The 22,591-nt window shown below is 35.6% G+C and overlaps 1 protein-coding gene and 1 pseudogene across 3 annotated transcripts in view; both read left to right on the top strand.

Annotated features, from left to right (window-relative positions):
- The window catches only part of TOGARAM1 (TOG array regulator of axonemal microtubules 1), an 80,979-nt gene that overhangs the window by 7,946 nt on the left and 50,442 nt on the right, over positions 1 to 22,591 (top strand). For all 3 annotated transcript variants that reach the window (XM_031024573.2, XM_031024598.2, XM_081830574.1), the window contains exons 2-5: positions 8,723 to 8,879; positions 13,168 to 13,302; positions 20,523 to 20,828; positions 22,182 to 22,444. In XM_031024573.2, coding sequence (XP_030880433.1) covers positions 8,723 to 8,879; positions 13,168 to 13,302; positions 20,523 to 20,828; positions 22,182 to 22,444 — 861 coding nt within the window. The remainder of the gene's footprint in view (positions 1 to 8,722; positions 8,880 to 13,167; positions 13,303 to 20,522; positions 20,829 to 22,181; positions 22,445 to 22,591) is intronic.
- On the top strand, positions 13,311 to 18,765 carry LOC145723446 (large ribosomal subunit protein eL30 pseudogene; annotated as a pseudogene).

The following is a 22,591-nucleotide window of genomic DNA, read 5'->3' as shown; positions in this document are numbered from 1 at the left end:
TTTTTTTTTTTAAAGATTTTATTTATTTATTTGACAGAGACAGAGATAGCGAGAGCAGGAACACAAGCAGCGGGAGTGGGAGAGGGAGAAGCAGGCTTCCTGCCGAGCAGGGAGCCCGATGCGGGGCTCGATCCCAGGACCCTGGGATCATGACCTGAGCCGAAGGCAGACGCTTAACGACTGAGCCACCCAGGCGCCCTTAGCTATGTTTTTCCTAACAGATTTTTCTACAATGTAGTGAGAGTCATAGTAGTCAGTAACCTAGACTGAAAAATAAGAAGCATACTTGCTTCATGTGTATGTAGTTACTAGGTCTGTAGCTTTTTCAGGATGGAGGATTTGGTTATTGGAAGGTCGTTGGGACATGGAAAGAAGTGGTTTTAGAAGAAGGTTATAGAGACCAAATTTAAAAGTTTATGAAGTGAGTTGATAAGGAAATACAGGCAGTAAGCATTTATTCAACATCTTTTTGATCATCCACTATGTGTAAGTCAAGTATGAACTTATAGCCTACTCTTTAAAGCACTGCCTAGCATTTTTTCCTCTTTTGTTATTTAGCACACTTGAGCTGTGCCCTCTTTCTCCTCAGTGATGGTAAGCACTGGGATGATAGGGACTGTTTCTTTTGGTTTTGGTTTTTTGCAATAGTACTCATCATAGTGTTGTATCCACAATTAGTATCAGTAAATATCTGTTAAGTGAGAAAACATCTAAGGGTTTGACAGTGAAAGAAAAGACCAAGCAAGATATAGCAGGATGAGTTATTACTGTGTTTTATTTTCAAATAGGAAACACTTGATTTGAAAGAGGCAGAAAAAGGAGCCACCTATGAATTCAACATGCCTACTCTGTGTCTTGTACTGTGGTAGATGTTAGATATGCAAAATACATAAGATTTGGTCCCTGTAAGCATATTTGAGAGAGAGAGAGGCAAGGAATTAATGTTCCTAAATCAGGACTGTGAATGAGTCAAGAACACAGGTGTATATAGGGAGCTTAGCTGTGGAACAGAGGAGGAAGTCTTTTCCTCTGGAACTGAAGGAAAAACAAAAGGAAGGTGACTTAGGATACAGAAAAATTCTGAGATAGCAGGGAGGGTGTGTTTTATTTTTAAGTCAAAAGAAAGGAAGATATGAGCTTTAGAACGGTGCTTATTAAACTTTAATGTGCATATGAATTGACTTGGGATCTTGTTAAAATACAGATTCTGATTCAATTTGTCTGGAACAGGTTCTGAGACTACATGTCTAATAAGCTCCTAGGTGTTGCTGATGCTCTGATTTGTGAACCACATGTTGAGAGCAGGGCTCAAATAATATTAAGCTTCCATATTCTGGTAGACTAAGAGGCAAGCTGAAAATGGAAAATAAAGGGTGGGTTAGGGATCTGAAGAATGTGGGAAAGATTTAGAATACTTAATATGACAGGGGCATCTGGGTGGCTCAGTTAAGTGTCTGACTCTTGATTTCAACTCAGGTCATGATCTCAGAGTCGTGGATCAAGCCCTGAGTTGGGCTCCATGCTCAGCGAGGAGTCTCCTTGAGATTCTCCCCGTCCACCTTGCTTGCTATAAATAAATAAATAAATAAATAAATAAATAAATAAATAAATAATTTTTAAAAAAGACTTAATATGAACAATTTTTAAGGTCACAATTACTCAGCTGCACTAATGTATTTGGTGTGAATTAATCCTGAAACTTGAGATTTTTCTTGGACATTCAGTTGTTTCTAATAAGTAGTCTTTGATTTTCTTTTCAAAATATGATTGGAATATCTGAAAGAGAAAAACTCTTAGTTTAAGCATGTCAGAATCATGAACAGCCCTGAAAATCATATCTAATGTCATTACAGATACTAGATTGTTTTCAATAAATAGTCATTGCTTTTCTTTTTTCTTTTTTTCCTTTTTTAATTTTTTTTAAGTAATGTCAAGTGTCACACACTCTAGTGACTGAACCAGCCAGGCACCCCTGATTTTCTTTCTTAAATTTTACTGGGGTTTCTAAAGAATTTGAAAAACTTTAGTTTTAATGCTTATCAAAATCCTGAACAACCCAAAAGCATATCTGTTCTGTGTAGTTGATCTCTTTAAAACCTTAAAAATAATTTTAAAATAAAATTTTAAAAATAAACCTTAAAAATGTATTAAATAAGACTATGTATATTTATATATACTTTTCCATCTTAAAAAAAGCTGTAACAATGCCCTTGATAAATGGACAGCATGTATCCATTACCATGTATACCTATTTTTATTTCCCTGTAACTTTTTTACCTAGGACCATGTCAGCTGTATATATTAAATACAGCCTTACTCAAAGAAACCAACTTTCTTTCCTCATAGATGGAAAGAACTAAAAGTCATGTAACCAAGAATTATCTTTCATTCTCTCTATGAGTACATATTCATATCCTTGTACGGTGATTTAAGTGGCAATAATAAATGTGTATTTAACACTATCCAAAGGTATTTACATATCCTTTAATCTGTTTAATTGATGGTTGCTCAATAATGTATAAGCGACAAGGATAAATTAAAAATATATTTGGTGATCACTGATTTGCATTTTTATCTTAATTATAAGTTCAGGATCTAAAGATTTTTCATTAATTCAATTTTATATTAGTCTAAAATCTTAAAGTTAACTAAGGGTTTGAAAATCATAACACAAGCTAATACATTAATCATTATAGGATTTGTGGCATTATAAGAATTGATCCCTTTTAATAAAGATATCTATTATAAAATTTAATTGAACTCATGATTTTACAATTTTTATTTTGAAAAGGAGTGATATTAACATATCCAACCTGTGAAGCCAGTGGAGGAAATTTAAGAAATTTGAGTTGGTTAGGCTTTTCCTGAGAAGATACTTTCAAGTTTACACAAACAATTATATCATACTAATATTACTGGGCTTTTCCTGAGAAAATAAGTTCAAGTTTGCACAAATAATTATATCATACTAACATTATTTTATATGGTGATATCAATTTTTAAATGAGTTTTATTTGTCCAAAGTGCTATGTTTAGAAGGATTTTGTATGAACTTTTCCTATACAATTATATACCAGATATTAAAACTTTAAAGTTTAAGAACTTTTTTTTTTTTTTTTTTTTTTGGTTAACCAAGGTCATTAATTGAACTCACAACTAGTCTGTGTTTTCCCTTGAATGTACAGCTTGTGGCAAGACCATTGTTTTCCTTAAATAAACAAAACATTGAAATCATAAGAAGTAAAGAAATCTTAGAAGTCTTGGGTTTTATTTAGTTTAATGTGATATAAGCACTTACCCTCTTAAAAGATGTTCAGTGTTTCAATTGCTTTTATTCTGATTAATACAATCTATAGATAGACATGATATATCGATCTATTTGCTCAAAAATATTTTATATTCATAAAATGGAAAAATTTTACCTTCTGAATAACTTAAGGGAGCTAATTATGATAAAGCAGCAAAATTTAAGATAGAAGCAGGTGCCAGTATATTGATGTTGACCAGCTAAAGAAATAAAAACACTTAATCACCATTAGATTCATCATTGTTGACTATGTTGGTTGTAAATGATATATCTACCATAAATTCGTTGAGATTATTTCCTTGAAGAGTTGCAATCCAGTTCCTCTCTACTTGCATGTGTCTGGAGTTTTTTTTTTTTTTTTTTAAGATTTTATTTATTTATTTGTCAGAGAGAGGGAGAGAGAGAGTGCAAGAGCACAAGCAGGGAGAGCTGAAGCAGAGGAAGAAGCAGGCTCCCTGCCGAGCAAGGAGTCCCATGCTGGACTTGATTCCAGGCCCCTGGGATCATGACCTGAGCCGAAGGCAGATGCTTAACTGACTGAGCCACCCAGGTGCCCCTGCATGTGTCTGGACTTAATGACTCAATTCTAACAAATAAAGTAGAAATAATGGTGTGTGACTTTAGAAACTAGGTCATAAAAAGGCACTGCAGCTTCCATCTTGGTTGCTGTCTTTCTTGGATCACTTGCTCTGGAGGAAGCCAGCTGCCAGATCATGAGCAGCCCTCAGGAGAGACCCAGATGGCAAGGAGCTGAGGCCTCCTGCCAGTAGCCACTGAGTGAAGTTCAGTGATCCTCCACTCTCAGTCAAGCCTTCCATTGACAGCGGCCTAGCCAGTATCTTGATTGCAGCCTCCAAGATATATGAACCATCCAGTTAAGCCACTTGTACATTCGTGATCCACAGAAAAAAAGATAATAAAAACTCGTTGTTTTAAGCTACTATACTTTGGGATAATGCATTATTTAGCAGTAGATAACTAATAGACTGAGAACTGTGATTCCCAAGGATTTGGAGAGACATTATTTTTTTCCCAATGTCCATATCTGGTACAGAAATGGTATTGAATTTTCTTAGTTTTTAAAAAAGCTAAACTTGCTTAAGGTTTAGAAAACTATGAAATATTGTTTTGTTTGGCTTTTGGAAATGAGCATTTCTCTGAATATGTCAAATTTATAATTAAACTTCTTTACTGTCCTTTCTTTAGCTTCAGAGTTCTAAAGTAATATTAATTTACAATTACTCAGTTATGTAGAGAAATTGAAGAAAGCTGACCATTGAATGTTACAGATTTTGTTTCCTTTCATCTTTGGTATAGGAATTTTATTTTTGTCGATATTGACAGGTAAATATTGCGCCCATTCTAAGTAAACATGAAAAAAGCCTTAAGTTTTGGATGGTGAAAAAGAGCTCTGGTTATTAGAGTAAAGGAGCTCATATCAGTACATTTAAAAATAAACATAAACAGAACATATCCAAACGAGATTGCAGATTCCCTATTAAGATACTGTCATCCAGCAAAAATCACATAATAGTCAGATCATAAAATCAAAACCCATTTGTACCACTGCTGCCATCTGTGTGGAAACTATTGTCCATGTGTCCAATTAAAGTCAGAACCAGAAAGAGGCTTTACCAAGAATCAGATTCACTGTGCAAGAGCCATATTCCTCAATCAGTTATATGAGGAAAGGTTAACTGAGGACTCAAGGGCCCAAGTCTCAGAAAAGGTACGCTTTCAGGCCATGTGTTTGATTCTCATTTTGGATCCAGAAAGGCAGCATATTAGTGAAATTTCCAGAAATAAACATCAAACAAGGAGTCAGAAATATTTAGTTTGTGATTTTGCGATGCGATTTGTGTTCTTACATGTAAGAGAGTCAGCTAATTGGCTAAATATTTTTCTTTTTTTTTTTTAAGATTTTATTTATTTTTTTGACAGAGACACAGCGAGAGAGGGAACACAAGCAGGGGGAGTGGGAGAGGGAGAGAGAGAAGCAGGCTTCCCACTGAGTAAGAAACCTGATGTGGGGCTCGATCCCAGGACACTGGGATCATGACCTGAGTCGAAGGCAGACGCTTAACGACTGAGCCACCCAGGCGCCCCGCTAATTGGCTAAATAAAGGAAAAACCAGAAATAGTCTTGTTTGCATATTTTGTGGGTAAACTGGTTAGCTGACAGCTACAAAAAGTTCAGTTTGGGTATTCTGCCTTTGTGTAGGAAGCCTAAGGATATCAAAGAAATCATTTTAGTTGTTTTAAAAAGATAAATTAGCTGTGTAACATGTGATAACATTTCTAAGGTCTGCCAGTCCCCTCTGTCAGCACTGCTACCTTAAACCAGATATGCACCATTTCCCTCATTCAAATTTCTTCCTTATCATTAAAAAAATTTTTTTGGAAGCACTGAAATGTTCCATAATAGAATGGCATGTCTAGTCAGTGGAATATTATGCAGCCTTTAAAAATGTACAAGGATATGTGCATAACAATGTTCACTACAAGATTATAATAGTGAACAGTTGTGACAAAGAAAATGTCCATCAGTAGGGAACTATGAGTTCAGCAATAATGTGAAATACTGGGCAACCATTAGAAAGAATAAGCAGATATGTATGGATTAACATGGAAGGATGTCTACAATATGATGAGCACTTACTGTGTGCCAGAGTATTATGTGATCTATTTTTGTTTCTTTTTTTTTTTTTTAAAGATTTTATTTATTTATTTGACAGAGAGAGACACAGCGAGAGAGGGAACACAAGCAAGGGGAGTGGGGGAGGGAGAAACAGGCTTCCTGCGGAGCAGGGAGCCCGATGCGGGGCTCAATCCCAGGACCCTGGGATCATGACCTGAGCCTAAGGCAGACGCTTAACCGGCTGAGCCACCCAGGCGCCCTCTATTTTTGTTTCTTAAGAATAGGTTATTGAGGGGTGCTGGGTGGCTCCCTTGATTAAACCTTGACTCTTGATTTTAGCTCAGGTCATGATCTCAGGGTTGTGAGATCAAGCCCCTTGTCTGACTCCACACTGAACAGGGAGTCTGCTGGAGATTCTCTCCCTCTTCCTCTGTGCACCCCCCACCCCATGTACGTGCACTCTCTCTCTAAAATGTATGGATAAATCTTTTTAAAAAATAGCTTTTGGAAGAGACTTGTTAACAGAGTTTATCAACAGAATTCTAATGAAAGAGGTACCAAAGAAAAATTTTATATCTTATTTACTTCTATATTTTTTGCATTTTTTTTACAATAAGCAGTTTACTACTTTTGTAATTGAAGTTTATAACACTTATAAGAGGTTTTAACAACATGGGAAATACTTTTATGATAATGTTAAGTGCAAAAGTGGGATATAAAACTTCATATCTAGTAACACAACCATGTTTTCTTCAAGTATGTATAAAAAGTGATTTGAAAAACACAAAGATGTTTCAGAAGGAGACTTTAGGTAATCAGAATAAACTTTTTTTTTTTTTAAGAGAATGCATGACCAAGTGAGCAAGGGGGGCAGGGGGAGGGGCAGAGGGAGAGAGAGAATCTTAAGCGGCCTCCACAGCCAGCATGGAGCCCAACACAAGGCTCAATTTCACAACCCTGAGATCATGACCTGAGCCGAAATCATGAGTCGGGCACTTATCCAACAGAGCCACCCCAATGCCCCAAATATTTTCAGATTTTTCTATAGCAAAATTTATTAATCCCTGACTGACTCCTGCATCCTTGAAAATTCCCCACTCACACATATTTTCCATCACTACCTCTGCCCCCCGTATTCCCTTAAGCAGAAATCAATGACAGAGTAAATCTAATATAAAATGTATCCCAGGGATGCCTGGGTGGCTCAGTCAGTTAAGTGTCTGACTCTTGATCTCAGCTCATATCTTGATCTCAGAGTTATGAGTTCAGGTTCTCTGTTGGACTCCACGCTGGGCATATGGAGCCCACCTGAAGAAAAAAAAATGTAATCCCTACTGTAGGATTATTTCTAGATTACTCACTATTTTAACTGGGTTAGTATTTCTTCTTTTAATGTTTCTAATCAAAAGTTGACTGTAATTGGTTTCATTTTTATCCCACTTAATATAAACTGCTGTATAATCAGTCATAGAAATTGTAATATTATACTTTTAGAAAGTAAAGTCAGGTATTTTTCATTGGAGGCATATATTTTTCTTTGGTATTTTCTGGGTTAATTTTTGAAGATGTTAAGTGGTTTTTCACAAAATTTGTTGAGGAATATCAAATTATTTGAGGATTTGGTAGTTCATAGTCTGATCTTGTAATAGTCAAGTAGCTAAGAAGTTTTCAAGTAGACATATTTTTGATTTTATTGTTTTTCATTGTTACTTGATACTTGGCAAAGTTTGCAAAGAAGCATACTGAGAAAGCTTACGATTCACCACATGTCTAGATTTGATTGTGTCTGTAAGCTCCAAATAAATATATAGCCAGTAAGTATAATTTCTGTTCACTCAAAACTTATTTTTTTTTAAGTTTTTAAGTTTACTTATTTATTTATTTATTTTTAAATAATTTCTGTACCCAACATGGGGCTCGAACTCACAACCCTGAGATCAAGAGTCGCATGCTCTTCTGACTCAGCCAGGCAGGCACCACTGTTCACTCAATTTTTAAATATGCTATGGCCATATTGAATGTGAGGTGATCCAGAACAATTGAGGTCATCATTGGTGAAGAATTCTGAGCACTTGAATCATACTCTCATTTAGTTCTTTAACTATGATTGTTCTTTAACTTCAGAATTCTATCCTGGCACTTTTGTACCTTAAGGATCAAAAGGGGCATGTGAAAAAAAATTGGATACTATAAAGTACTAGACATATATAAAGTATCAGGCACTTGGTTTTAACTAAAAAAATCTAAGAAAATCTCCTAAGGAAACTGTGATATAGGTTACCACGTATACATTTTTATTTGGGCTACAGAATATGGATAGTAAATTTGCCACAGTAAGACTAGTAGAGTGGGGTGCTTACTGGTTCAATGACCTTCAGTTGGCATTTACTATGTAATACTTAAGGATGGCATAGTGTGAGAGTCTACACTGCTGAATCAGAAATGTTCTTTGCTCTATTCAAGTTGTCTTTTAACTCTTTCTGTCATTTACATTCTTTCCTTCCTAGCTGCCAGATGTGTACTTTAGGAAGGTAAGGTACAGAAAAGGTTTGGGGTAAAATAATAAGAAAGAGACAAAAATGTAGTATTTCTGTCATGGATTGAAAAATACTGTTAGTGTACCATACGATATGTGGATGTTTATTTGTATCATTGTATATTTGATAAATATAATATTTTTTAATCTGAATTTCATAATTGAGTCTAAATTATCCTGTCATATTTATTACCAAGTAGATGTAACACAAATTTGCTAATTTTTTATTCTCTTCTTATAGTTTTCAGCGTATGATTTCATCCCATCTCCAAAATTAAAGTCCTCTCAAGGAATGCCAGTAAATGATGATATATGTTTTAGCAGAAAAAGAGTGTCAAGAAACTTATTTCAGAATAGTCGAGATTATAACCCAGATTCTCTTCCTGTATGTGCTGCTGGTAAGTAAAAGGTGCAGGTAATGGACATGTTGAAACTTAAGTTAAAGGTTTCTCTAAACGTAATAATTCCTTTAAGAGCTCAAAGAATTTATAATCTAGTAGACAATTCAGGTTCAATAAATATTTGTTAAAGATGTGATAAGAATGGGGTACCTGGGTGGCTTAGTCCATTGAGAGTTCAACTCTTGATTTCGGCTCAGATCATGATTTCAGGGTCATGAGATCAAGCTCTATGTCCGTCTCTGTACTGGGTGAGGAGCCTGCTTGGGATTCTCTCCCTCTCCCCCTTGTCCCACACGCTTGTTTGTGCGTGCTCACACTCTCTCAAAAAAAAAAAAAGATCTAGTAAGAATGGACACTTTGACATAATTGTCTCCTAAGACCTTGGAAGGGTTTCTCAGTGAAACCCTTTAAGTAGTAATGTAAGGCAGTATTTACTTTTTTTTTTTTAAAGATTTTTATTTATTTATTTGAGAGAGAAAGAGAGTGAGAGAGAGAGCATGAGATGGGAGAGGGTCCAAGGGAGAAGCAGACTCCCTGCTGAGCAGGGAGCCCGATGCGGGACTTAATCCTGGGACTCCAGGATCATGACCTGATGAGCCGAAGGCAATCGCTTAACCAACTGAACCACCCAGGCGCCCAAGGCAGTATTTGCTTAGTCGACAATCCATATTTATTTAGTGTCTCCTATGTGTCAGATACTTTACTAGGTACTGGGGATATAGCAGTCAACAAAAGAGGGAAACTTTCTCCCTAATAGATCTTGCATTTTAATTGGAGCAAAGCAGACATAAATAAAAGCAAAGCATAGTAGGTTAGATGGTGATAAATGCTATGGAGAAAAATAAAGCAGAGAAGATGAATATGGAGGAAGGGCTGTTTTAAATAATGTGGTGAAAGAAGGCCACATTCAGAAAGCGAATATTTGAAGCAAACCACACAAATATCAAGAGAGAAGAACAGATAATTATAGGAAGAGGGAATAGTGCAGAGTGCAGGACATGTTTGAGAAAGATCAAAGAGGCTACTTAGTCTGGAATGAAATCAGTAAGGGGAAGAGAAGTAGAAAATGAAATTAAAGAGGTAATAAGCGTCCTTATTTATAAGGCCTAATGGACTATTGAATGAACTCTGGCTTTTACTCTGAGTGAGGAACATTTTGAGAAAAGAAGTAACATCAGTTGCCTTGTGTTTTTCAGGGTTGTTTTGGATGTTACATTTAAAATAGACCTAAGGAGGGGCACCTGGGTGTTTCAGTCATCAAGCATCCAACTCTTGATTTTGGCTCAGGTCATGATCTCACCATGGTGAGATCCAGCCCCAGGTCTGTCTCCACACTCAACAGGGAGTCTGCTTGAGATTCTCTCCCTTTCCCCCTGCCCCTCGCGCTCCCCCCCATCTCTTTCAAACAAATAAATAAATCTTTAAAAAATAAATAAAGTAGACTTAAGGAGGGCAAGGGTGAAAACAGGGTAGAGTTGATGGAGGTTTAACCAGGGTAGCAGTGAATGTAGTGAAAGTGATTAGATACTGACCATATGTTAAAGTTAGAGTTGATATGATTTGCTGGTGGATTGGGTGTGGAATGTGAGAGAGAGAGAAGTGAAGAATGCTCTAAGGTTTTTTGGCCAGAGCAACTGGTAAGATGTTTAAGTAAATGTTACAGAAAGTAAATATGGTAGTTTAGAGGACATGGTCATTGTCATGGGCCATATCAGTTAGAAAAGACACTGAAGAGGAGATAATAATTATACTGCATTTTCTGGGGATGTATATGATACAAGCAGTTAGAGGAGAGTTATGAGGAGAGCAAAGGTTTACATTAGGAGTTGGCTTGAGATATTCTAGGAGCTGTGTGAAGACAAGATTCATTTTAAATGGTCAAGAATAAATTTGGATATGGGGAACCCTTGTGTGCTAGGCTCAAAAATTTGAACTCATGCTTGTAAGCTATGGGGAACTAATGGAGATTGTTTTCATTAAGTAAAAAAGAAGCTAGGGTGATAAGGTTGTTTACAAATCAAATAGAAAGGAATAATCAGGAAAATATGACAACTGGATATAGAAGATGAAGAAAGGGAATAGCGGAAGATTTCAAGATTTAGCACACAGGTAATTACAAAAAGGGTAATATGTTGACAAAACAAAGCCAGTTGGGAAGGAAAAATGGTTTATAAGGTAACGATTGACTTTGTTAAAATTTATTTAATATCCAAATGATATCAGTTATTGAAATGTGTTGGCTATGAGTTCAGGCACAAAATTTAGAGAACTTTGTTACCATAGGAGAATTTATAGATCTTTATGCAGTAAAATTCCATAATATTTTCATACAAAAATGACTGTTACAAAGATTGTATAATGTTTAATAGAGAAAAAAAATGCAAGAATATAACCAGTTATGCTCATACCATTAGTTTGGATTTTTATAAGGCTCGTGCTTTCTGTACTGGAGAGCTCTTACCTAGCTGTACAGATTTAAAATAACTGGAAAGTAAGACATCATATAACCTGATGCTAGACTGGATGATATGAATTATAAGTACTGTAGGGATTTAAAAAAGGAAAAGGTGATAGGTTTTGAAGTGGTTTGGGAAAACTCCAGGAAAAGTTGAACCTTAAAAAAGCTAGACCTTAAAAAAGGGAGAGGTTTGTGATTGCTTGGCAGTGAAGCAAGAGAGGGAGTGTTATAGATAGGGAGAGTATAACCAAAGCATGGAGGTGAAAATTAATTTAGAAGATGTCCAGTACATGAAGGATAAAGGGGCTTAAAATCATAGGGAGAGAATTTTAAAAATCATAAAATTTCAGAACTATAAGGGACCCCCGGTAAGGAATAACCTTAACCAGACAAGGGAAAGGGAGAGAGATCTTGGAAATATGCCCAGATAAACTTAGAAACCATGTGAATGCTGTGTTACATGTTAGGAAAAAAGGAGAAGAGTTCTGCAGTACGGCTTTTTTGTACAGTATGTACTGCAAATACCGGGAAGAAGGAAAACCAGCCCAGGAAACAACAGATCTTGGTGAGGATGAGGAGAAAGGGAAATCCTCTTACATTGTTGGTAGGAATGCAAACTGGTACAGCCACTCTGGAAAACAGTATGGCAATTACTCAAAAAGTTAAAAATAAAAAATAAATAAATAAATAAAAAGTTAAAAATAGAACTATCCTATGATCCAGTTATTGCACTGGTGTTTACCAGTGCACTTAGGTGTTTACCCAAAGGTACAAAAATACTGATTCAAAGGAACACATGCACCCCGATGTTTATAGCAGCATTATCAACAATTGCCAAATTATGGAAAGAGCCCAAATGTCCATTGACTGATGCATGGATAAAGAAGATGTAATATAGGTGTCTGGAGGGCTCAGGTGATTGAGCATCTGCCTCTGGCTCAGGTCATAATTCCAGGGTCCTGGGATCGAGCACCGAGTTGGGCTCCCTGCTGATCAGGGAATCTGCTTCTCCCTCTCCCTCTGCCCCTTCCCCCTGCTCATGCTCTCTCTCAAATAAATGAAATGCTAAAAAAAAAAAAAGATGTGATTTTATTTATACACACACACACACATGCACACACACACAGTGAATATTACTCAGCCATAAAAAAGAATGAAATCTTGCCATTTGCAATGACGTGGATGGAGCTAGAGAGTAATATGCTAAGCGAAGTAAGTCAGAGAAAGACAAATACCATGATTTCACTCATATGTGGAATTTAAGGTGAACAGGTGAGCATAGGGGGAGAAAAAAGAGAAGCAAACCATAAAACAGACTCTTAACTATGGAGAACAAACTGAGGGTTGCTGGAGGGAGGTTGGGGGGGCTGGGTTAAATGGGTGATGGGTATTAAGGAGGGTACTTGTTGGGATGAGCACTGGGTATTGTATGTAAGTGATGAATCACTAAATTCTACTTCTGAAACTAATATTACACTCTATGTTAACTAACTGGAATTTAAATAAAAACTTAGGGGGTGGGGAGAAGGAAAGCCAGGTCTGGAGAAATGTTCCATGGTGAGGGAGCATGTAGAAAGAAACTGTTTTTGTGTATATTTTTCAATAAACCTTTGTTTGTACTTTTCCAGTCTCTTCTGTTCTTTAACCCCTGATACTACTCAGATACGCCAATAGCAAAAACTGTCCCTTTCTTGCCTGCCTAGTTCACTGTACAGTTACTCTTGTAGTTATTCCTATGCAAATGAAATCAATATTTCTGAAATTAGATATATTCATGGAATAAAGTTAACATTTACTTTTATGTTTTTCTCTTCCTTCTCTCCAAAGGCAGTACTGGGACTCATCAGACAAATGTTTCTGGGAAATGTGGACAACTTGGATTTTCACAGATATGTGGGAAAAGTGGGAGTGTGGATTCTGACTTACAATACCTAGGGACAGCTAACAATCATCAAGATAAAGGTTTAAATTCCAACTTTATTTGGATACAAATGATTTATAAATATGTGGAATTTCCAAATGTAGCTTATATGTTATTTTGTGTAATTTTATTAATTGCAAAAAAAGAAATCAATCTTATATTTTTAATAACATTTTTTTATAACTTACCCTAAAATGTTAGATTTAATAATCTTAATGTAAATATGACTGGTGGAAATTAGAGGGTTTAGAAACTCATGGTGGAGATGAGCATTTTAATACCAAGTAATTAAAAACATTATTCATTAAAAAGTACTATGTTAGCAGAAGACAATTACTTTCCACAGCAGTTTTAACTTTTGTTTTTTCCTTTTTGAGAGAGACTGCCTGTGCAAGTTGTGGAGAGAGGGAGAGGAGGAGATAGAATCTTCAGTAGGCTCCATGCCCAGCGTGGAGCCAACACAGGGCTCAATCTCACGACCCTGAGATCATGACCTGAGCTGAAATCAAGAGTTGGACACTTGGGCGCCTGGGTGGCTCAGTCGTTAAGCGGCTGCCTTCGGCTCGGGTCATGATCCCAGAGTCCTGGGATCGAGTCCCACGTCGGGCTCCCTGCTCAGCAGGAGCCTGCTTCCCCCTCTCCCACTCCCCCTGCTTGTGTTCCTGCTCTCACTGTCTCTGTCTCTGTCAAATAAATAAAGAAAATCTTAAAAAAAAAAAAAAAAAAGAGTTGGATCCTTAACCGACTGAGCCACCTGGTGTCCCAGCAGTTTTAACTTTTAAAGTTGTTTAGAATTTATTAAGTCTCCTGTTAGGAACCATAACTTCCTGACTAGCTATCATTTCAGATATCTTTTATGTCTCTAAGATATAGAACAAAAGGAAGGGCTTGAGGCTGGCTGTCAGTTATATGAATTTTTTATTTGAAGGGGTTTCTTAAATGTATTAATAGCTTTATCGATTATTATTTAGAGGTAAGATCATATGAAGTATTTCTAGAGGTGTTTTAATTTTTGTTACATATCCTTTACTAAAGCTTTTTGAATGATAGGGATGTACCTCTGTCTTTTTTTGTCAATGAAAAGTAATGCTCATTTGAAATCAGTAAGGAAGATTTAGTTAATATAGTACTTAAATTTTAGCAACCCTTTCCTCCACACACTACAAAGGGCCATATGACTCTATGAAGTTTTTCTTTATGGTGTTTTCCCAATAAAACAGTTAATCTTTCTTAATGATAGAGATATTTCCTAAATTTTGACTAGATACCCTTGGGACTTGTGAATTGTGGAAGCAGCGAAGATTCTCTCTGTTGCTTAGTCTCTTCCTGTTTAGGATATCCCCAAATGATTACATTACCTTTGATAACTACCTCCACTCTCAGTGTTTAATCAGATCTTCATTGAGGCTTTGGTTTTCTATAACCTCTCAGAATACCTGTAAGAGTAGCTACTAAAGGGATATCAAGTTCTTCCAAAGTCAGCATTTAACTTAATAGTAGGTTGTACATTAAAAAGTCTATTAGGACCACCACCATGTCAACTAATATTCTCGGTGGGATTTCTGAAGACCTGGGTGTAGATGCCAGAAACCATCTAGAAGCTTCCTTCCCAATTTTAAATGTTGCAGTGATCCACACCAAACATTGGAAATGTTGGTATTTTTTTTTTTTGGCATTCTATTGGTTCTCTTTATGTGCATTAAAAAATTTGATGTTTGAGTTCTTTGTAAGAAATATCCTGAAATCTCTTAATAAAAGGAATATGTAATAACACACTGACATGGAAGCATCAGAATCTATTAATAGAGCATTGCAATTCAAATCAGGAAGTTGAAAGTTTTCATTTACATGTAAATTGGTGACCACTTAAATCTCCTGTAGTTCCCTTTTCCACCCAAATAAGATTTAGGTAGAAGTAAAGGTCCAAACTATGTCATTTCTGAATTAAAAATAAATGATACATAATTACATCTAGTTAAGTCTTCAGAAGAAAGTTTTGTTAGTATACATAAGCTAGGTCTTTTGTTGTTGAAAATCTTCCAAAAAAATATTATAGGAAAATTTAAGGGAACCCTAAATGGTTACAAGTAGATTTTTATATTAGATGAGGAATAAAAAGAAAAGACCAAAAAAAATAATAAAACACACGATAAATAGAAAGCACAAAATAAGATGGTAGAATTAAAACCAAATATATCAGTAGTTACCATAAATATCAGTGGACAGAACTTAGCATTTAAATAACATGGATGATCAGATTTTATTTTATTTATTAAAATTGAAATGCTATTTTTTTCTGATTTATATTTTTTCCACTTTTTTTAAAGTTTTTAGTTAAATTCCAGTTAGTTAACATACAGTGTAATATTAAGTGCAGGTGTACAATATAGTGATTCAGCACTTCCATACATCACCCAGTGCTCATCACAAGTGTACTTCTTAATCTCCATCATCTGTTTAATCCATCCCCCCCACCTGCCTCCCTTCTGTTTCTTGGTTTCCCTCTCTCTTTTTTTTCCCCCTTTGCTCATTTGTTTTGTTTCTTAAATTCCACATATGAGTGAAATCATATTGTATTTGTGTTTCTCCGATTGACTTATTTCGCTTAGCATAATATTTTCTAGCTCCATCCATGTCATTGCAAATGGCAAGATTTCAGTCTTTTTATGGTTAAGTAATATTCCATTGTGTGTGTGTGTGTGTGTCTGCCACATCTTCTTTATCCATCAATCGATGGACACCTGGGTTGTTTCTATAATTTGGCTATTGTGGATAATGCTGCTGTAAACATCACGGTGCATGTATCCCTGTGAATTAATATTTTTGTATTTGGGTAAATACCTAGTAGTGCAATTGCTGGGCTGTAGGTAGTTCTATTTTTAACTTTTCGAGGAACCTCCATACTGTTTTCCAGAATGGCCACACCAGTTTGCATTCCCACCAACAGTACAAGAGGATTCCCCTTTCTCCACATCCTCACCAATACCTGTTGTTTCCTGTGTTGTTGATTATAGCTGCATTTCCCTAATGATCAGTGATGTTGAGCATTTTTTCATGTGTCTGTTGGCCATCTGGATGTTGTCTTTGGAAAATGTCTATTCATGTCTTCTGTGCATTTTTTAATTGGATTATGAAATGCTATTTTTAAGAGCCATACCTAAAACACGTCAAAATAGAATGGGAGAAAGTAAAGCATGGAAAAGATATACTAGGCAAATAATCAAAGATAGCAAGTATAAAAATATTGATATTAGAGAAAATATGCACACTAAAGGTAAAAATATTTTTAGGGCTAAAGATGATCATTATTATGGAAAAAGAACAATTCAGGAAGAGATTAGACTTTTCTAAAATGTTTGGACGTGGGTGTGTTGGGGGGGGAGTGTGTTGACAGAATTACAAGGAGAAAATTAACAAATCTACAAATGTTAGTAGAAAATTTAAATAGAGAGGCACCTGGATGGCTCAGTTGGTTAAGCATCTGCCTTGGGCTCAGGTCATGATCTAGGGTTCTGGGATCAAGCCCCACGTTGGGCTCCTTGCTCAGCGGGAGTCTGCTTCTCCCTCTGCTCCTTCTCCTGCTTGTGTTCTCTCTCAAATAAATAAATAAAATCTTAAAAAAAAGAAAATTTAAATAGAATAAAGTTTTATATTAGATGATACAGAGTAATGAACAACACAATTAATAAGCTTGTGAAAGTTGTCTCAGTTAGAAATAGAAAACCTCATTAGACCTGTAATCATTAAAGGAATTTTATTTTAAAATTTTACCCCTACACACACAAAAAAGACAAAGTCTCAGGCTCAGATGATTTTCCTAGTATTCTGTCAAACCTTCAAAAAGAGATAAATCCTATCTTAATCAAACTGAAAGAAGAAAGAAAGAAGTTTCCCTGCTTTATTTTATGAGATGAGTATAGCATTAATACCATACCATAAAGTTAATGAATAAAAGCAAAAAATGGTGGCCCAGGCTCACTTTCACGAAAGACGAAGTCCTAAATAATGTATTGGCAAGTGAAATCTAGCAATGTGGTTTTAAAATGTGTAATATATTATGTGTAAGTAATTTTCCAGAAAATCCTATATTTTTAACCTTATCACAGAAAGGAGGAAAACTATATAAATGTGTCAATAGATGCGGTTAAAATTCAATATCAGTGCATGATTACAAACTCGTAACAAACTACAAATAACTTTCTTAACCTGATTAATATCTGTTAATACCTATAGCAATTATATTTAGTGTTAAAATATTAAAATTCACTTTAAAGTCAAGAATAAGACAAAAATGCTCACTGTTACCTTTGCTTTTGAACATTTAACTAATCCCTCTAGTATTTATTGGGAAGCAGGCATTTTCTAGAATCTAAAAATCAAAATCTAGTAGAGGAGAAAATAAAAAAAAGAAACTAGAATAGAAATGACTGCTGTGAAGAAAAATAAGCCAGGGTAGGAGACAGAATGTGATAAGGAGAATTTCTGTGGAGTGCAAATGTTTAAGCAGAAAGCCAAATGAGGCCATTTTGGTGGCTGCTCTTGGTTGGGGCCGTCCCGCATCTAAGGCAGGAAGATGGTGGCCGCAAAAAAGACGAAAAAGTCACTGGAGTTGATAACTCTAGGCTCCAGCTTGTTTTGAAAAGTGGAAAGTATGAGCTGGGGTACAAGCAGACTCTGAAAATGATCAGACATGGCAAAGCGAAACTGGTCATCCTTGCCAGCAACTGTCCAACCTTGAGGAAATCTGAAATAGAATACTACGCCATGTTGGCCAAAACTGGTGTCCATCACTACAGTGGCAATAATTGGGCACAGCATGTGGGAAATACTACGGAGTATGCACACTGGCTATCACTGATCCAGGTGATTCTGATATTATTAGAAGCATGCCGGAACAGACTCGTAGAAAGTAAATCACTCAAAATTTTTCTTTAATAAAACTGGCCACAGCTTGTTTAAAAAAAAAAAGCCAAATGAAGTGGGGGAGTGAGTTACATTGATATCTGGAGAAATCCAAGAAGAGAGCATTCCAGGCAGAGAGAACAATCAAAGTACAAATGCTCTGAAGTAGGACCATATTTCTCTTATTGGAGAAATAGCAAGGTCAGTGGAATGAGTGGGGGGGAGAGTAATTTTCAGAGATAACTTGGGGCCTTGCAGAATATAGTAAGGATTTGGGATTTTATTCTGAGTGGGATGGGAAGTCACAGGAAGTTGTTGAGAGGAAACAAAAATAGCCTGATTTGACTATTTTAAAAGGATCAGAGCTGCTCTGTAGAGAATGGGTTTAGTAACAATGGGGGCCAGGTACAAAGCAAACTAGTGAGGATATGGCAATTGTAAAGGTGAGAGATGATACAGCTTGTATTAGGAAGGAGTGGAAGTGATGAGAAGTAGTTGGATTTTGATATACAGGGTGGCCATAAAGTTTGGAAACATAGATAATTTTATTATTTTATTATTTATTATTATAGTAATAATTTTATTATTACTCTCTGCCTGGAATGCTCTCTTCTTGGATTTCTCCAGATATCAATGTAACTCACTCCCCCACTTCATTTGGCTTTTTTTTTAAACAAGCTGTGGCCAGTTTTATTAAAGAAAAATTTTGAGTGATTTACTTTCTACCAGTCTGTTCTGGCATGCTTCTAATAATATCAGAATCACCTGGATCAATGATAGTGTGCATACTCTGTAGTATTTTCCCACATGCTGTGCCCATTATGCTCATATACTATGAATAAGCCATTTATTCTGCATTCACCTAAGTTTTCAGACTCAGTGATCACCCTGTGTTGCTAATGTAGAGACAGAAGATTTACTAATGGATTAGATGTGAAGTTTGTGAAAACAATCAAAGATGAGTCCAGTGTTGTTGGCCTGAGCAACTTGAGGAATAGAGCTGCCATTTACCAAGAGGAAGATTAGGAGAAGACTAGATTTGACTGGGAAATCAAGCGTTTTGTTTTGACATTGTTACATTTGGGTCATCTGTCTTTTTAAAGAAGATGTTGAGTGGCATTTTGATATTAAGTCTGGATACAAAGAAAAATCCGTGCTAAAATTTGGGGGAGTCATTTTACTCCCTATTTAGGGAGAGCCTAGCTCAAAATTAAAAGTATAAAGTTTGTAGAGGAAGAAACAAAAATTGTCAGTACTCTCAGATAAAATGTGATAATTAAGAGCACTTGGAAGCCACAGTGCCTGGGTCTGTATCCCAGCTTTATGATTTCCTAGTGTGTGATTTTTGGCAATTTACTTAACCCTCTTACATTTTTTTCTTTTAATCTATAAGGTAAGAATAGTACCTACCCCCATGGGGTTGCTGTGAGGATTAAATTACTTAATACCCATGAAGTGTTTAGAACACTACTTGACACAAAGTAAAGTGCTCACTAAGCAGTATCTCCCATCATTATCATTATCATAATTGCCATCATCATCATTATTAAAATTACTAGATCACTTACAAAAAATCTAAAAGCATATACAGAAAACTGTTAAAATACTAAGCAATTTAGCAAGGTTACCAGATACAAAGCCAGAATATAAAGTTCCTAGACACCAGCAACTTTCAGAAAATATAATTTTTAAGAAAGAAATTACAGTATCAACAAAATATATAAGTATATGGAAACCTAACAAAAGGTTTGCATATCTTTTATTATGAAAGCTAAAATATATTTCTGAGAGACATAAAAGAAGACTTTAAATTAAAGGAGATCCCACATTTTTAAACAGGGAGGCTGAATATCAGGAAAATGGCAGTTATTCCTAGGTTGATCTGTAAATTCAATGTCATTCCAATCAAAAACCCAACGAGGATCTTGTATAGGACTTGACAGGCTGATCCTGAAATACAAGAATGGCCAAGATAATTCTGAAGAAGCTAAAAAATGGAAGGACACGCATCCTATTGGATAGCATTATGATAAATAAAACATTGTAGTACTAGTGCAGGGATAGACAAAATAGACTAATTGAACCAATAAGAAGCACCTCAGTGTATGTGTATACATACATACATATGTGTATATATTTGAGCTTTATAGATGAATGGAAAAGAAAGGACTGTTTAAAACATGGCACTGGGACAGTTGCACTATCTATATTGAAAAAAGTTAAATTAGATCTTTACTTCACACTGTACAAAAAGAAATAAACACCAGATGGGATAAAAATCTGAAAGTGAAAAGCAAACCAATTTTAAACTCTTAGATGTATATGCATAAGTAACATACTCTCTTTTGTTTTATTACAGTGTATGCTAGCCTGAATTTTGCTCCTAAGACACAGCAGACATTTGGTAGCCAAACAGAACGTACTTCATCATACTCTGGTCTAAATCCAAGTCCAGGAGGCTTCATCCTTCCATCCTATCCTCTCTCATCACCTCGAACTAGTCCAAAGCACGCATCTCTTACCATATCTCCAAAGAAGTCTCAGGATATTTCGATTAACTTCTCCAATTCCTGGCCTCTTAAAAGCTTCGAAGGGCTACCAAAGCCGAGTCCACAGAAAAAGCTTGTCAGACAAAAATCGTCTGACCCTCCAGGTAGAAATGATGGTAAAAATTAATACTTTGTTCAAATTTATTTGTGTTTTTGAAATATTACTTTGGAGTTAGGGCTGTTTGATCTTTAAGAGCTGGTAAACTGCATTTTATTTCTCTGAATTAGTAAGCATCTAGGAAAATAATAGTATGTTAAATAAATCAAACATGTTATATAAAATAAAATTCAAATGAAATTGTCATTTCTTTTCTTAATTTTGCACTTTAAAATCATTTTTCAGAACTAGGCAGCTAATAATGCTTTATAATGAACATGAACAGCCTGAGAGCCTAGTAACGAATTTTAGCTTTAGAAATATAAAATATCATAATTACTATAATTAATGCTTAGTATCCATTTATTCTACATTTTTTAATTGCTTAGTATATGTTAAATTTATTTAAAAGGGTTTTCTATTATTTGTTAACTAAAATATTCTTTTCTTAACAATAGCCCTTCCAGGACGCCTGGGTGGCTCAGTCCCTTAAGCGACTGCCTTCAGCTCAGGTCATGGTTCCAGGGTCCTGGGATTGAGTCCCGCATTGGGCTCCTTGTTCAGTGGGGAACTGTCTTCTTCCTCTGTCGCTCCCCCTGCTTGTGCTCTCTCTGTCTCTCTCTCTCTCTGACAAATAAATAAAATCTTTAAAAAAAACAATAGCCCTTTCCAAAATAATGAAATTAGCATATAAATTTATTCAAGACAGATCCAATCTCAAAATAAAAAGTCTATTAAGGGCAGCCACTATATCCCACATACTTTCTTATCCCCAGCCTCTGAGCTAAGGTGTACACCTTTAAACTACCCTACCTCAGTGATGTTCTGGTTTATAACATGATCATAAGGTCAATTTGTTGCATGGTTAGTCAGTTTTATCACTTTTTCTTAGCACTACACCTTCATTTCCTCCATTAATTTCTTTCTATGTTTGTCTTTCCTACAAGATCAAATATTGTATTGAAAGCTGAAGAGTTTATTCAGTTTGTTCTCTCGTGTGCCCAACATTACTGCTTTGCATATAGTAGTCACTCACATGTTGCTTGCATAATTAAATGAAGCCAGGCAAGTAGTCCTTCTGGCTTACTTGTGGACTTTATCATACAAATATTAGTTATGATAATGTGTATAAAGATAGAAATTTAACTTGGTATATAGTATTTTTATTTAATATGAAAGAATTTCTGGTAACTCATTTTTGTTGTATTTGTTAGGGGACACTGATACTCCGATCTGATTTTAAATAGTAATCTTCTAATAAAAGACAATGTGTTTTTTAATTTAAAAATGTTGTATTCCAAACACTTGTGATTATAACTCCCAGTTCTCTGAAATTAAAAAAATATAAGTAAAATATGTTTTTTTCATGCAGGAGAAAATTCTCAAGAAAAACTTTCTCCGCTTCAACTTACACCTGCCTTGGTGAGATCACCGTCTTCCCGACGAGGCCTAAATGGGACCAAACCCGTCCCTCCCATACCAAGGGGAATCAGCCTTTTGCCTGATAAAGCTGACTTAAGCACAGTGGGACCCAAAAAGAAAGAGCCTGATGATATTTGGAAGAGTGAAAAAGATAGTCTTACAATTGATCTTTCAGAATTAGATATCAGAGATAAAGATTTGGATCAAGAAGAGGTTAGAGCCAAATATCATTTTTAATTTTTAAATGCTTGTAATTTTCTATAATACAATAGCTGTTATTTAAGGAAAAATCAAGTATTTTTTAATTCCATAACATGTTTTCTTTTTTATAAAAATATTTCATGATCCTGGGCGCCTGGG

The sequence above is a fragment of the Leptonychotes weddellii genome, chromosome 9 (genome assembly GCF_054177405.1).
Source record: "Leptonychotes weddellii isolate Sample4059 chromosome 9, ASM5417740v2, whole genome shotgun sequence".
Taxonomy (NCBI): Eukaryota; Metazoa; Chordata; class Mammalia; order Carnivora; family Phocidae; genus Leptonychotes; species Leptonychotes weddellii.
This window is presented reverse-complemented; position numbering and strand designations above follow the sequence as displayed.